Source organism: Nomascus leucogenys, chromosome 18 (assembly GCF_006542625.1).
Source record: "Nomascus leucogenys isolate Asia chromosome 18, Asia_NLE_v1, whole genome shotgun sequence".
Lineage (NCBI taxonomy): Eukaryota > Metazoa > Chordata > Mammalia > Primates > Hylobatidae > Nomascus > Nomascus leucogenys.
Window position 1 is genome coordinate 88,359,300 of NC_044398.1, and position 14,261 is coordinate 88,373,560.

Genomic DNA, 14,261 nt, shown 5'->3' on the forward strand with positions numbered 1-14,261 from the left:
GGAATCACAGACTTGAGTATATAATGAAGACAATGGATGTTTTCCCCAGAAAAATGCACTCACTCACACACAAAATTTGAGTATAGTTTCAGAGACCTCCATCTGCATCCCAAAGTAAAAACTTCTACCCAAAATAGTGTGTTTCTTCAGGGCAGAGAGCTTGTCTTTGTTGTATGTGTGTGTGTTCAGGGCAGAGAGGTTGTCTTTGTTGTGCGTGTGTGGGTGTGTGTGTGTGTGTGTGTGTGTGTGTAGACGGAATCTTGCTCTTGTCGTCCAGGCTGGAATGCAGTGGTGCAATCTTGGCTCACTGCAACCTCCGCCTCCCAGGTTGAAGCGATTCTGCTGCCTCAGCCTCCCGAGTAGCTGGGATTACAGGCGCACGCCACCACACCCGCTAATTTTTCTATTTTTAGTACAGATGGGGGGGTTTCACCATGTTGGCCATACTGTTCTCGAACTCCTGACCTCAGGTGATCCGCCCACTTCGGCCTCCCAAAGTGCTGGGATTACAGGCATGAGCCGCCCCGCCCAGCCTTTTTAAAATTTTTAAATTTTTTATTTTATTTTGTTTTTGAGACAGAGTCTCGCTTTGTCGCCCAGGCTGGAGTGCAGTGGTGCGATCTCTGCTCACTGCAAGCTCCGCCTCCCAGCTTCACGGCATTCTCCTGCCTCAGCCTCCAGAATAGCTGGGATTACAGGCCCCCACCACCCTGCCAGGCTAATTTCTTTTTGTATTTTTGGTAGAGACGGGGTTTCACCATGTTAGCCAGGATGGTCTCAATCTCCCGACCTCGTGATCCGCCCGCCTCGGCCTCCCAAAGTGCTGGGATTACAGGCGTGAGCCACTGCCCCTGGCCCAGCCTCTTATTTGTATTTTTATTGTTTTTTGAGATGGAGTCTCGCCTTATTGCCCAGGCTGGAGTGCAGTGGCACAATCTCAGCTCACTGCAACCTCTGCCCCCTGGGTTCAAGTGATTCCCCTGCCTTAGCCTCCCAGGTAGCTGGGATTACAGGTGTTTGCCACCACACCCAGCTAATTTTTTGTATTTTTAGTAGAGACGGAGTTTCACTATGTTGGCCAGGCTGGTCTTGAACCAGCCTCTTATTCTTTTACATACTATTTCCAGCACAACTGTCCAAGATGGCAGTCAATAAATGTTTGGCTAAATATAATAAATAATCCAGTTGATTATTTCCACTTTTTCATGTTGGGTTTTCAAAGTCTACTTTTCAAACAGTAAGGTTAACTTTTCTCTCTAGTATTTGTTTTGTAGAATCTATTATACTTTGTAATGTAATCCACAGAAACTTGGAGGTGACTTTAAAATTTACTAGTTTTGAATGATACCCAAGCTGAGGTGCTCAGAGGTGAAATGTACTAACATATATCGATGGATGGATATATGGATGCGTATTTGATAAAGCAAATATAGGGAAAATTAGCTGTAGAATCTAGGTAGTGGGTACATGGTTGTTCACTGTACAATTGTTTAAACTTTTCTACGTTTGAAAAATTTCATAACACGTTGGAAAAGTGACTTGTTTTGCTCAAGCGGGGGTACATTCAATCTTCAATTCTTGAAGGACATAAATCTATCATTCCTTCTGTTTGGAAAGCTCTTTAGAGAGTCAGAATAATTCCCCCAGTACAGTCTAAACCAGCACACAAGGGTTTTTTGGTAGAAAATAATTTCATTAACATAACCAGGCAATTTACCAAATACAACGTAGATAGCTCAAAACATGGAGTTACTGCGCTGCAAATGTGACCTTGTTTACACAGATTGCTGGAGGAAAAGTATAAAACAGGAGAGAAAAGGAGTAAGACTGTGGTTGTAGCGTCATCGCAGAGGTGAAGTGTTCCATTGACTGCAACTGTGGTAGTCTCTATCAGTTTCCCACATTAAGGTCGGAGGAATCTACTAAGCAAACGTACGCCCTCCCCATTCGTTTGAAACACATTGCAGTAAAATTGCAAAAGTGGCCGGGCGTGGTAGCTCACGCCCTTAATCCCAGCACTTGGGGAGGCTGAGGCGGGAAGATCGCCTGAGGCCAGGAGTTTGAAGCCAGCTTGGGTAACATAGTGAGACACCCCCACCTTCTGTATTAAAATGAGATTTTAATTTTTTTTCTCTTCAGTTCATCGGTTAACAAGATAAAAAAATTAATAAAAAATTAACTTTTAAAAACATTTAAAGTAGGAGTGGAAGCAGTATGTAGACTCATGGGGCTTGGGTCTGAATCCTACCTAGATCGGCACTGTGAAATGGGGATAATGATCTCCTAGAGCTGCTGAAATAGGAAAATGGAAGAGCAGCAGCTGATGTATTAATATTATCATTATTACTATTACCCATTACCTGACAAGTCATAATTGTGACATGAAGGAGGCTAGACCAGTTGTTTCAACAATTTTTTCCGTCTAGAATTCAGCGGTAAGGTCTGAGACAACACCTCAGCTTAGATCAGTGCCTTCTCTGAACAGAGTTCACCAAGTAGCCCCCAACCCCAAAACCCTCAAGTCCACGGGCGCCGAGGAAGCTGCGAGTCCTACGCCTGCGCAAGGTTGCTCGCTCGCTCACCGCCTCCGTGGCTAATGGCCTGTTCCATTCTCGAGGGATGCCGGCGGGAGGTGAGGCGGGAGACTTGGAAGCCTGGGCCCGGCAGTGAAGGCGCGTCACTAGTATTTCCAGCCTTTCACTCTATGAATAGTACTTTGTGATTATTATACTTCTACCTTGATGATTGCAACAGGCTGCTGGAAAGAGTTTGGTAAACAATCCACCAGGCATCCTCCCCCCTTCACCTGCGCACGTTAGGGAGGGCCGGCGTGTCGCCCAGGTACGGAAGCCTAGAGGGCTCCGCCCACCGCCACGGGGCCCCGCCCTGCATCGCCCCACCGCCCCTCAACCCTCAGGTTCTCCAGCCCGCGGCGCCGCCGGGCAGCTCCTCCTCCTCTCCGCCCCGCCGGCCGCGGGCGCGGGGGACGTCAGCGCTGCCAGCGTGGAAAGAGCGGCGGGCGCGGGAGGAGGAAGTAGAGCTCAGGACCGCCGGGCCACCACCGGCCGCCTCAGCCATGGACGCGTCCCTGGAGAAGGTCCGTACCGGGAGGGGGCGATGGGGACGGTGCTGCGGCCCGGGGCTCCCGCCTCCGAGGCGACTGTTTCCCAGTCTCGAGCTGCCATTGTGACCCAGACAGGGGGACGCGGGCTGACGGGCCCCGCCTGAGGAGGCCTCGCCCGGAGGGCGGCTGGGGCCCGGGCGCGTCACGGGGCCGGGTGTCTCTCGGGTCCCCGTGGGCCGAAGAGGCTGGGCGGGGTTCCGTGGGGGCCGCGAGGGGCCCGGAGCCCAGGACTGGGACTGCGGGGCCGACCTTCGGCCCTGCCGAGGTTCCGCGAGTGGCCGGCCTGAGCTCGGCTGGCCCTTTCGGAGGACCGGGAGCTCTCCGCTGGCGGCCCCAGATGCTCCCGGAAAGAAGCCGCAGTTATTTCAGAGCCAGCTGCAAACCTGTAGGTTTTTCTTGGTCTCCGAGTTAGGAATGAAAATTGTTAAAGCAGTGGTTTTCAAACTTCAGTCTGAGTGGGAATCACCTGGGGCCTTTGGTAAAATGCGGAGGTTCGTGCCTGGGGTCAGAACCTCTGGGGGCGGGACGGGGATCTGCGTGTTCAACTGCCACCTCCCCCCCCGCCCCCCACAACGCCCCACGCAGGTGATTCTGATGCTGAGCTTGCGATCACCGGGCGAGAACCTCTGAGTTCCAGAAAGGGGTGGGTATTGCGTAGATTGCGAATTGAGTTTCGGGGATCGCAGCTGCTCCACAACTTCCTGGCTCCCCCATTCCAGTGGCGAGGAGGGATCCCCGAGTCAACTCGAAATACACTGGTAACAGAGCTACCTCTGGTTTCCCCCTGGGGGAACGGCAGCGTGGTGTACCTTGCTGACTGCTCTACCATGTGAAACGGATTCTCATTGTCTCAGTGTTAGGGCTTGTAAATGGGAACCGGTTTGGGTTTCTTCACGGATTCCTGCTTTCGGTACCTGACATTCTGCCCTCCCTCAAAGCCTTTCTCTCTGTTCCAGCTTGGGAGTCTGCTTGTCCAATCCAGTGCATACAGGGTTTTTCATGCATGTGGCATTCAGGAGCAATGCTAGTGTTTTAAGACGGCTACATTTTAATTTTGAGCTGATAGGAATAATATATTTTGTCTTTTTTCAAGGCAGCAGCTGCTGTAGATTTTGTTCACTTGTCACTGGAGAGTTGAAGGCAATAATTGTAAAAGTTGGGCCAGATGTCTTCATGTGCTCACAGTGGTATAGCCTACTCCTCGGTTGGTTAGCATAAATTGGGTGGAAAACAAGAAAAAGATAATATGGTTTTCTTGTGCCATCTCTGGGGTGAATATTACGTGTTTTCCTGGCTGGGAATAAAGTCTTTCCGGTCTTCTGATTAGCAGGATGCCTACCTTTTGGTACTTTGAGTTTGTCCAGATGAGTGATTCTTAATGCAGGGGGCAATTTATTTCCCCAGGGGACATTTGGCTATCTCTGGACATATTTTTGATTGTCACAATGGGGGCAGGGAGGTGCTGCCGGTACCTAGTGGTTAGAGGCCAGGGACGCCTCTAAACATCCTACGTTGCACAGGACAGCCCCCCACGGTGGAGAATTCTCTGGCCCAAAATGTCAGCAGTGTTGAGGCTGAGAAATCCTTGTCAAGATCATGTTTATAACACCAGCAATTGAGTACAAAATGATGCAAAGTGGTGTTTTCAATTTCCTAAGAAGGTGGGTGGGTTTCATGTGATTGTAATTGGAATCCTAAAGAACTGGGGTGATCTTTCCACCAGGAATGATTAGCCTTTATAGGAAAATCTGCAGAGTGGGTCAGAATCCTCCTTTAAATATTACTTTTCTGGCATTTGATCAGTAGGTTTCAGTGGTTGCTCCCTAAGTGTTAATTGATGATAAAAGATCTTAAACTCTCTCAATGAGGATCTCAAGAGGGACTGAAATTCCAGTGTGTTTAATATTGGATTATTCACAAAAAATTGCAGTGATCTTTTAGGAATTCAGAACATGTGGGCTGGAGGTTTCTGCCTTAGGTCAATCTGAAAATTCTGAGTGTAAGTTTTTCAGAACTATGGGACTTACTTTTTTTTTTTTTTTTTTTTGAGTCGGAGTCTCGCTCTCTTGCCCAGGCTGGAGTACAGTGAGGTGATCTCGGCAGCTGTGACTACAGGCGTGTGCCACCACACCCGACTAATTTTTGTATTCCCAGTAGAGACGGGGTTTCACCATGTTGGTCAGGATGGTCTCAAACTCCTGACCTTGTGATCTGCCCGCTTCACTAATTTTTGTATTCCCAGTAGAGACGGGGTTTCACCATGTTGGTCAGGATGGTCTCAAACTCCTGACCTCGTGATCTGCCTGCCTCAGCCTCCCACAGTGCTGGGATTACAGGCGTGAGTCACTGCGCCTGGCCGGTACTTACATTTATATTCTCTGAAGTAATACAGGGCCTTAGATGGAATGAACGATTTATGTTGGTGCTAATTGGGCAGAAAAGAAAAAGCATTGCTGTAATATGAGTGTTGATGACTTTATGTTCTGAAAAATAGTCTGAGTCAAAGTGAAACATTTAATTGTGTTCATTATTCCTGTTTCTTTGAGGAATAGACTATGCTGCGTTAAATTCTACATTGTTAATATAAACTCGAGAGCTATGTGAGCAGTTATGAATGACTCCGTTTAAACTGATTCTTGCGTAATTTATACTGATTACAGAAACCACAATGTTATTTGATACTCACCCTCTAAAATTTAAAATAATATCTCTCACTTTAAAATGTATGTGAAAAAACAAAAACAAAATATGCGATCATCATTTAGTAGAATCACTCAATGATTTGGATTTGGTCCAAATATAATTCTGTCCCTTGGGCTGGGCGCGGTGGCTCACGCTTGTAATCTCAGCACTTTGGGAGTCCGAGGCGGGCGGATCACGAGGTCAGGAGATCGAGAGCACGGTGAAACCCCGTCTCTACTAAAAATACAAAAAATTAGCGAGGCGTGGTGGCGGGCGCCCGTAGTCCCAGCTACTTGGGAGGCTGAGGCAGAAGAATGGTGTGAACCTGGGAGGCGGAGCTTGCAGTGAGCCGAGATGGCGCCACTGCACTCCAGCCTGGGTGACAGAGCGAGACTCCGTCTCAAAAAAAAAAAAAAAATTCTGTCCCTTGCTTTTTCTGTTATGTAAACGTGCAGACCTGTGATAACAGAGCCATTTTCTTGTCACGATTTGCTTTTCTTCCACAACAGTATCAGTTTTCTTGTATCTGAGATTAGTGATGTCCCAATAAATCAGATGGGTTAATTGAGGAGGCAAAGGAAATTCAAACTTAGGAGAGTAGGAGTAGGGGCTTTGTCCCTGCCCCCCATGTCCAAGGCATAAGGAACAAGGCCCTGTAGCAGAGTCTCACAGTGTGTACTTATGTTAATATTCAATAAGGAAAATGCCACAGGAAGTAATCACTATAATGATGAAGATTTTACATTATTAAACACACCTTTCAGTAAAAACCTGTTATATTATTATTATTATTGAGACAGGATCTCTCTCTGTCACCTAGGCTGGAGAGCCGTGGTACAATCTCGGCTCACTGCAACATCCGTCTCCAGGGCTCAAGTGATCCTCGTGCCTCAGCCTCCTGAGTAGCTGGGACTACAGGCACTCACCCCCACACTGAGCTAATTCAAACAATTTTTTTTTTTCTCGAGACAAGGTCTCACTATATTTCCCAGGCTGGTCCCAAACTCCTGGGCTCAAGCCTTCGTCCTGCCTTAGCCTTCCAGAGTGCTGGGATTATAAGCGTGAGCCACCATGCCAGGCCAAAACGTGCTACTCTAAACTTGTAGAATAGCCCAGACGTTTTTCTGTTGGTTAAAAAATCTCATTCTTCCTGGGTATTATGTTTAGACAAGGTATACTACAGTTTGTTTGCATTTACTTTAATTCTATCCTTGAGCAAACTTAAAGCAGTTTCTCAGCGTCAGCACTACTGATATTTCGGGTCAGATAATTTGCTGTTATGGGGGGCTGGCCTGTGCATGGCAACATGCTTAGCAGTGTTCCTGACCTCTGCTCGGTAGATGCTAGTCGCACTCCCTACCCCTAGTTGTAACAATAAGAAATGTCTCAGGATGGGGGCAGTTGTCCCCCAAGCGGTGGAGGGAATTGCCTGTCGTTGAAAGTCCCTAATTTAGGGAATCTAGAGCTACAGTTCCGGTTTGGTCGCCACTAGCCATATTTGGCAGTTTACATTGAGATTAAAATTAAACACAATTTAAAATTCCTTTCCTCAGTCATGCTAGCCACATTTCAAGTGCTCAACAGCCACATGTGGCTGATGTCTGCTACACTGGGCAGCACAGACGTGGAACATTTCCATCGCAAAGAAGGTTCCACTGGACAATGCTAAGAGCTGGCAATTGCTTTTTTTTTTTTTTTGAGATGGAGTCTCCCTCTATCGCCCAGGCTAGAGTGCAGTGGCACAGTCTCGGCTCACTACAACCTCTGCTCTCCGGATTCAAGCAATTCTCCGGCCTAAGCCTCTCAAGTAGCTGGTATTACAGGCACCCACCACCACACCTGGCTAATTTTTGTATTTTTAGTAGACATGGGATTTCACCATATTGACCAGGCTGGTCTCAAGCTCCTGACCTCAAGTGATCCACGCGCCTTGGCCTCCCAAAGTGCTGGGGTTACAGGCATGAGCTACCGTGCCCAGCCAATTACTTGTTATATCTAATTCTCATCTCTGAAAGAGGCAACTTTGACCCTGTTTCTGACCGAAATCAGCACAACTCAGCCCATTTTTGGTTCTTGAACTCTTCCTGAGCTAAGTGTTTCTTTCCTCCTATTTGGGCCTGATTTTAGAAAATTCTTTGTCACCTTGCTGTTATGCTAGAGGTTTATAGCAGCATCAATGGAACATTCCTGATCATTACTTACTGATAAGGACTCCGAGAATTTCTATTCCTGCTCCTTCCTTAAAAAGCATGAGAAAAGAACCCCTGTTAGGCAAGGTTGAAATGACCACTTTCCGTGTATGGCTTTGTAGATCCCACTCTTTTATATAGAATGAGAGGAGATGAGAGGCTGTAGTTGTAGCTTTCATATAAAGCCAATTCCAATGTTATAATGTGAGGGTTTTGCATACAGATGCATGGTGGCTGTGGCTGTAAATGATTATCTAATACTGGCTGTCAGAGAAAACTGATGGGACTCGGCCTTAGTACAAAGTTCCTGATCCTAGATATTTATGGCTTTGTTCATTCTTGATTTATTCAAGATTGCAGGGGAAGTCAGTGGCAGAGCTATTGATGGTCCCATATCCATCTTTGCTCCACTATATCTAGGATTATGAGTTATAGGTAGAAGTTGCTTGAGCTTGATTTCATCTGTTGTCACCTAAAGCAGAAACCTGTTTTGATTTATAATTTTTTTTTTTTTTTGAGACGGAATCTTGCTCTGTCACCCAGGCTGGAGTGCAGTGGCGCGATCTCGCCTCGATGCGACCTCTGCCTCACTGCAACCTCTGCCCTCTGGGTTCAAGCAATTCTCCTGCCTCAGCTTCCCAAGTAGTTGGGATTATTTTTGCGCCATGCCCAGCTAATTTTTGTTTTTTTTATTTTATTTTTTATTTTTTTGAGATGGAGTCTCGACCTATGGCCTAGGCTGGAATGCAGTGGCGCAATCTCAGCTCACTGCAAGCCCCGCCTCCCAGATTCACGCCATTCTCCTGCCTCAGCTGGGACTACAGGCGCCCACCACCACGCCCAGCTAATTTTTTGTATTTTTAGTAGAGACGTGGTTTCACCAAGTGTTAGCCAGGATGGTCTCGACCTCCTGACCTCTGCCTCAGCCTCCCAAAGTGCTGGGGTTACAGGCATGAGCCACCGTGCCTGGCCAATTTTTGTATTTTTAATAGAGATGGGGTTTCGCCATGTTGGCCAGGCTGGTCTCGAACTCCTGACCTCAAGTAATCTGCCCGCCTTGGCCTCCCAAAGTGCTGGGATTACAGGTGTGAGCCACTGCACCCAGCCTTGATTTATAATTTTTATGAATGGAAGGTGAGCTGTGGTCAAAGCCCAGTGCTGAGTGCTGACAGAGACACAAGGTGAGTAAGATGTGACCCCTGTAGGAGGTCGTGTTCTGGTAAGGGATATACTTTTTTTGGACAAATCCTTGTATAGAAAGGAGGGATAAAAAGCATAGGAATTAAGAAACAAATTGTGAGTGCAAGGAGCAAGTGACCAGGAAAGACTGTGTGGAAGAGATTCTTCAGGCAGAATATTTAGCTCAGAATTACGCTTTTCTAGAGTTTAATTGTAAATGTAATTCAGATCTTTACGAGTGTGCCTCATATCATTGCTGGTAGATAAAAATCAAGAAACAGGAAAACCATTTCATCTTTACCTTTCTGATTTGATCACTCACTAACAATCCCTGAACAAGGTAAATCCTGAATGGTGGTAATCATTCAACTTTCATTTCTGCAAAAAGCATTTCTTTTCCTCTCAGGGAAAAACAGACAGTGCCTGCTGTCTAGCACTAGTTAAACATTGCCTGTAAAGAAGCTTATCTTAAGGAAGAGTTATAACAGTATCTGCTTCTGTTTAGCAATTTTCTTTTTGTTCCAGAATAAAGGTGTGATTCCAGGTAAACAGTAAAGTTTTTAGGAGTAGAGCTTTCCTATTGTATGCTGTTTTTCTGTCAGTGTCATTATCTGGAAGCGTTTACTCATGTTATAAGATCTGTGTGAATCGACACTGCAGTAGTGGTCTCTGGGAACACAGGTTTTTGGAACACGGAGTTGGATCTCTAGCATCTCTAACGTATATCTGAGTCAAGTGATTAGAGGCTTTTTCCCTCCTTCACGTACTGCTCTCTGTGACTGAGATGTGATCTGTGCAGTTAACTTTGCTGCCTCCTTTCCACTGTTGGGTATTTTTGGCCTTTCCCTTTCCCTTTTCCCTTTCCCTTTCCCAGATGGAGTTTTGCTCTTGTTGCCCAGGCTGGAGTGCAGTGGTGCGATCTTGGTTCACTATAACCTCTGCCTCCTGGGTTCAAGCGATTCTCCTGTCTCAGCCTCCTGAGTAGCTGGGATTACAGGCGCACACCACCACGCCTGGCTAATTTTTTGTATTTTTAGTGGAGACAGGGTTTCATCATGTTGGCCAGGCTGGTCTCGAACTCCGTACCTCAGGTGGGCCGCTGCACCCGGCCTATTTTTGCCCTTTTCTTTCCTATTTTATGCCTATCTTCTTGAGGAATTTGTAAGGTTAAATACTCGTAGTTATACTTTATACAGTACTTGGCTAACCCTTTGCAACTAGGAAGATTATGATGCTTAATGAGCCAGTAATTACAGTATGTCTTCATATTCTCACAGACACTCAAGCGTAGAGACCATGATGGTTAAAAATAAGACTTTCAAATGACAGTATCCAGTTCTTAGAAGATGAGAGGAGACGGCTGGGCGTGGTGACTCATGCCTGTACTCCCAGCACTTTGGGAGGCCGAAGTGGGTGGATCACCTGAGGTCAGGAGTTCGAGACCAGCCTGGCCAACATGGTGAAACCCCATCTCTACTAAAAATACAAAAATTAGCCAGGTGTGGTGGCTCATGCCTGTAGTCCCAGCTACTCAGGAGATTGCACCACTGCAACAGACTGAGACTCCATCTCAAAAAAAAAAAAGAAGATGGGAGGAGACAAAAGTTCTGGTTCTTAATTAAATACTGTACTGTTGAATCAGGCAAAAATACTTACAAATGTAGAGACTGAGATTCCAGTAAGATAAACCAGGTTTACAAGTCACTGTATCAACTTGGAGGATTCCTGTCCTCTTCTCTCATCCTTGGCCCATAAGGAACATTGTGTTCTTGCTGTGGCTTCTCAGAGGTATGTATTATAATAGACGTGTGTGGTGTTTGGGGAACTTGTTTAACTAGTGCTAGACAGCAGGCACTGTTTGTTTTCGCCTGGGAGGAAAAGAAATGCCTTTTGCCGAGATGAAGGTTGAATGATGATCACTATTCAGGATTTACCTTGTTCAGAAAGCTGTGGGAGGCAAGAGTAGTTAAGTTAGGAACAGCTGTCTGGAGCTTTACCTCTTGCTTTTTATCTCAGCCGAAGGTAGGTAGTGATTTTTTATATGTCTAATGCATATGGTATAAACTAGCGTTTGATAACTCCAAGATCTTCTAATATGAGCAGCTGGTTTGTCTTTAGTTAGCCCTTAAGAGACCTCCGAAATAAGCCCTAAAAGTCCCCCAAATAAGAACATTCCTTTCCTGAAAAAAAAACTTTGTTGAAACAGAAGTGTTATATACTTCTAGCATTGATGAATGTTACAATTAATATACTTGTAAAAATAAATTTTAGACTTTCTTTTTTATAGAGGCTGCTTCTCTTAAAAGCCTTCTCTTGGCCAGGTGCAGTGGCTCACGCCTGTAATCCTATCAGTTTGCGAGGCCAAGGCGGGCAGATCATGAGGTCAGGAGATCAAGACCATCATGGCTAACACGGTGAAACCCCGTCTCTACTAAAAATACAAAAAAACTAGCGGGTGTCGTGGCATGTGCCTGTGGTCCCAGCTACTTGGGAGGCTGAGGCAGGAGAATTGCTTGAACTCGGGAGGCGGAGGTTGCAGTGAGCCGAGATCACACCACTGCACTCCAGCCTAGGCGACAGAGCAAGACTCCATCTCAAAAAAAAAAAAAAAAAAAGCCTTCTCTTTAAAGGCTTAGCTCTGTATCTCCCAAACAGCAGTTATTCATGTACCATCTGTGAATTTGGCCACATCACTGTACCACCTATACTATTATTTGCTTAGTATTTTCCTTTAAATCTACTTTACATCAGTTTACTCCCCCTTTATGAAAAATTGGGGGACAGTTTACATACAACAAATATACCCATTTTAATTATACAGTTTGTGTTTTGGAAGTTGTGTATAGTGATATTACCACCAGCATGATCAAGATACAAAGCATTGACCTGGTGCAGTGGCTCACAGCTGTAATTTCAATACTTTGGGAGGCCAAGAAAGGAGGATCTCTTGAGCTCAGGAGTTTGAGGGCAGCCAGGGCAACACAGTGAGACCTCTATCTCTATAAAAAATAAAAACTTAGCCAGGCTTGGTGGCATGCACCTGTAGTCCCAGCGACTTGGGAGGCTGAGGTGAGAGGACCGCTTGAGCCCAGAAGGGTGAGGCTGCAGTGAGCCACAATAGTGCCACTGCACTTGGCCTGGGTGACAGAGTGAGACCCTGTCTCAAAAAATAAGTCCCCTACCACCCACCCCAAAAAAGGTACAGAGCATTTCCGTCTCCCTGAAAACGTCCCTGTGTCCTTTTGCAGTGGATCCCTGCCCTGCTTTCTGTCACTCTAGCCGTCTTTACCCACCCATCCCATCCCTGCACTGCCCCCCCTTTTTTTTTTTTAACTTAGATTTGTGCTCAACTGTAATGTCTCTAAATTCTGGGATTTGAGGTGCGTGTTTGTGTGAGTTTTTTTTTTTTTCCAAATCACATAAAAGTAAGTGTGTGTGTGTGTGTATATATATACACACATATATGTATACGTGTGTGTGTGTGTATATATATATATATATATATTTTTTTTTTTTTTTTTTTCTCAGATGGACTCTCACCCTGTCGCCCAGGCTGGAGTGCAATGGTGCCATCTTGGTTCACAGCAACCTCTGCCTCCCAGGTTCAAATGATTCTCCTGCCTCAGCCTCCTGAGTAGCTGAGGTTACAGGCACACCACCACGCCTAGCTAATTTTTTGTATCTTTAGTAGAGACGGGGTTTCACCATGTTGGACAGGCTGGTCTCAAACTCCTGTCGTGATCCTCCCGCCTCTGCCTCCCAAAGTGCTGGAATTACAGGCATGAGCCACCACTGCTGGCCAAATGTATAATTTTTTAAATTCACACTTTGGTGAACTGGTTTAACTGAGGAAAAGTGTTGATTAGTGTGTTTTCAAAAGATGAAATTTTTTTTTTCCCCTGAAACAGAGTCTTGCTCTGTCACCTAGGCTGGAATGCAGTGGTATATTCTTGGCTCACTGCAACCTCTGCCTCCTGGGTTCAAGCGATTCTCCTGCCTCAGGTTCCCGAATAGCTGGGATTACAGGTGTGCGCCATTGCGCCCGACTAATTTTTGTATTTTTAGTAGAGATGGGGTTTCACCATCTTGGCCAGGCTGGTCTCGATCTCCTGACCTCGTGATCTGCCCACCCTGGCCTCCCAAAGTGCTGGGATTACAGGTGTGAGCCGCTGTGCCCAGCCTAAGATGAAAAAATTTTTAAAGTGACTAGTTCATTAATTCCCAAATCTTAGGCTCTAAAGACACCTTTTTTTTCTATTGTAGTTACCAGTTTTGGAAGATATGATAAACAACTTTTTTTTCTTTTCTTTTTTTTTTTTGAGATGGAGTCTTGGTCTGTCGCCCAGGCTGGAGTGCAGTGGCGCAATCTTGGCTCACTGCAAGCTCCACCTCCCAGGTTCACACCATTCTCCTGCCTCAGCCTCCCTAGTAGCTGGGACTACAGGTGCCCGCCACCACGCCCGGCTAATTTTTTGTATGTGTAGTAGAGACGGGGTTTCTACTGTGTTAGCCAGGATGGTCTCGATCTGACCTCGTGATCCACCTGCCTCGGCCGCCCAAAGTGCTGGGATTACAGGTGTGAGCCACCATGCCCGGCCTTGCCAATTTATAATTTTCCGTTAGATTTTTTCAAAAATTGAGAGTTGCTCCCTGGCCTCCTTTACCATCTTACCTTGCATTTGATTCTTGACTTTTCCTCCAACATTTAAATTGTCAGAACTTTTAAGCAATTTTAACATTACATATGTAATATTTCTTCTGATAGTGAGGGAGTATTTTAATATCCCATACTGTCTGAAAGTGATAAAAATCCCTTGGCATAAAAACGATTCTTGGCCAGGCACTGTGGCCCACATTTCTAATCTCAGCACTTTGGGAGGCCAAGGCAAGAGGATTGCTCGTGAAGCCAGGAGTTTGAGATCGGCCTGGGCAACATAGTAGGACTATGTCTCTCCAAAAAATTTTTAAAAATTAGCTAAGCATGGTGACATGTGCCTATAGTCATGTCTGCTCAGGGGGCTGAGGTTAGAGGATCACTTGAGCCCGGGAATTCAAGGCTGCAGCCAGCTATGATCACGCCACTGTGA

At 46.1% G+C, this 14,261-nt stretch overlaps 1 protein-coding gene across 3 annotated transcripts in view; it reads left to right on the forward strand.

The window, feature by feature from the left end:
- The first annotated feature begins 2,740 nt into the window (after positions 1-2,740).
- Positions 2,741-14,261, forward strand: part of PDXDC1 (pyridoxal dependent decarboxylase domain containing 1) — a 65,115-nt gene continuing 53,594 nt past the window's right edge. Inside the window, exon 1 of one of the 3 annotated variants that reach the window (XM_030798046.1) lies at positions 2,741-3,097. In XM_030798046.1, coding sequence (XP_030653906.1) covers positions 3,077-3,097 — 21 coding nt within the window. In that variant the 5' untranslated portion in view covers positions 2,741-3,076. The remainder of the gene's footprint in view (positions 3,098-14,261) is intronic. The other 2 variants (XM_003269307.4, XM_030798047.1) reach the window with 2 other exon arrangements.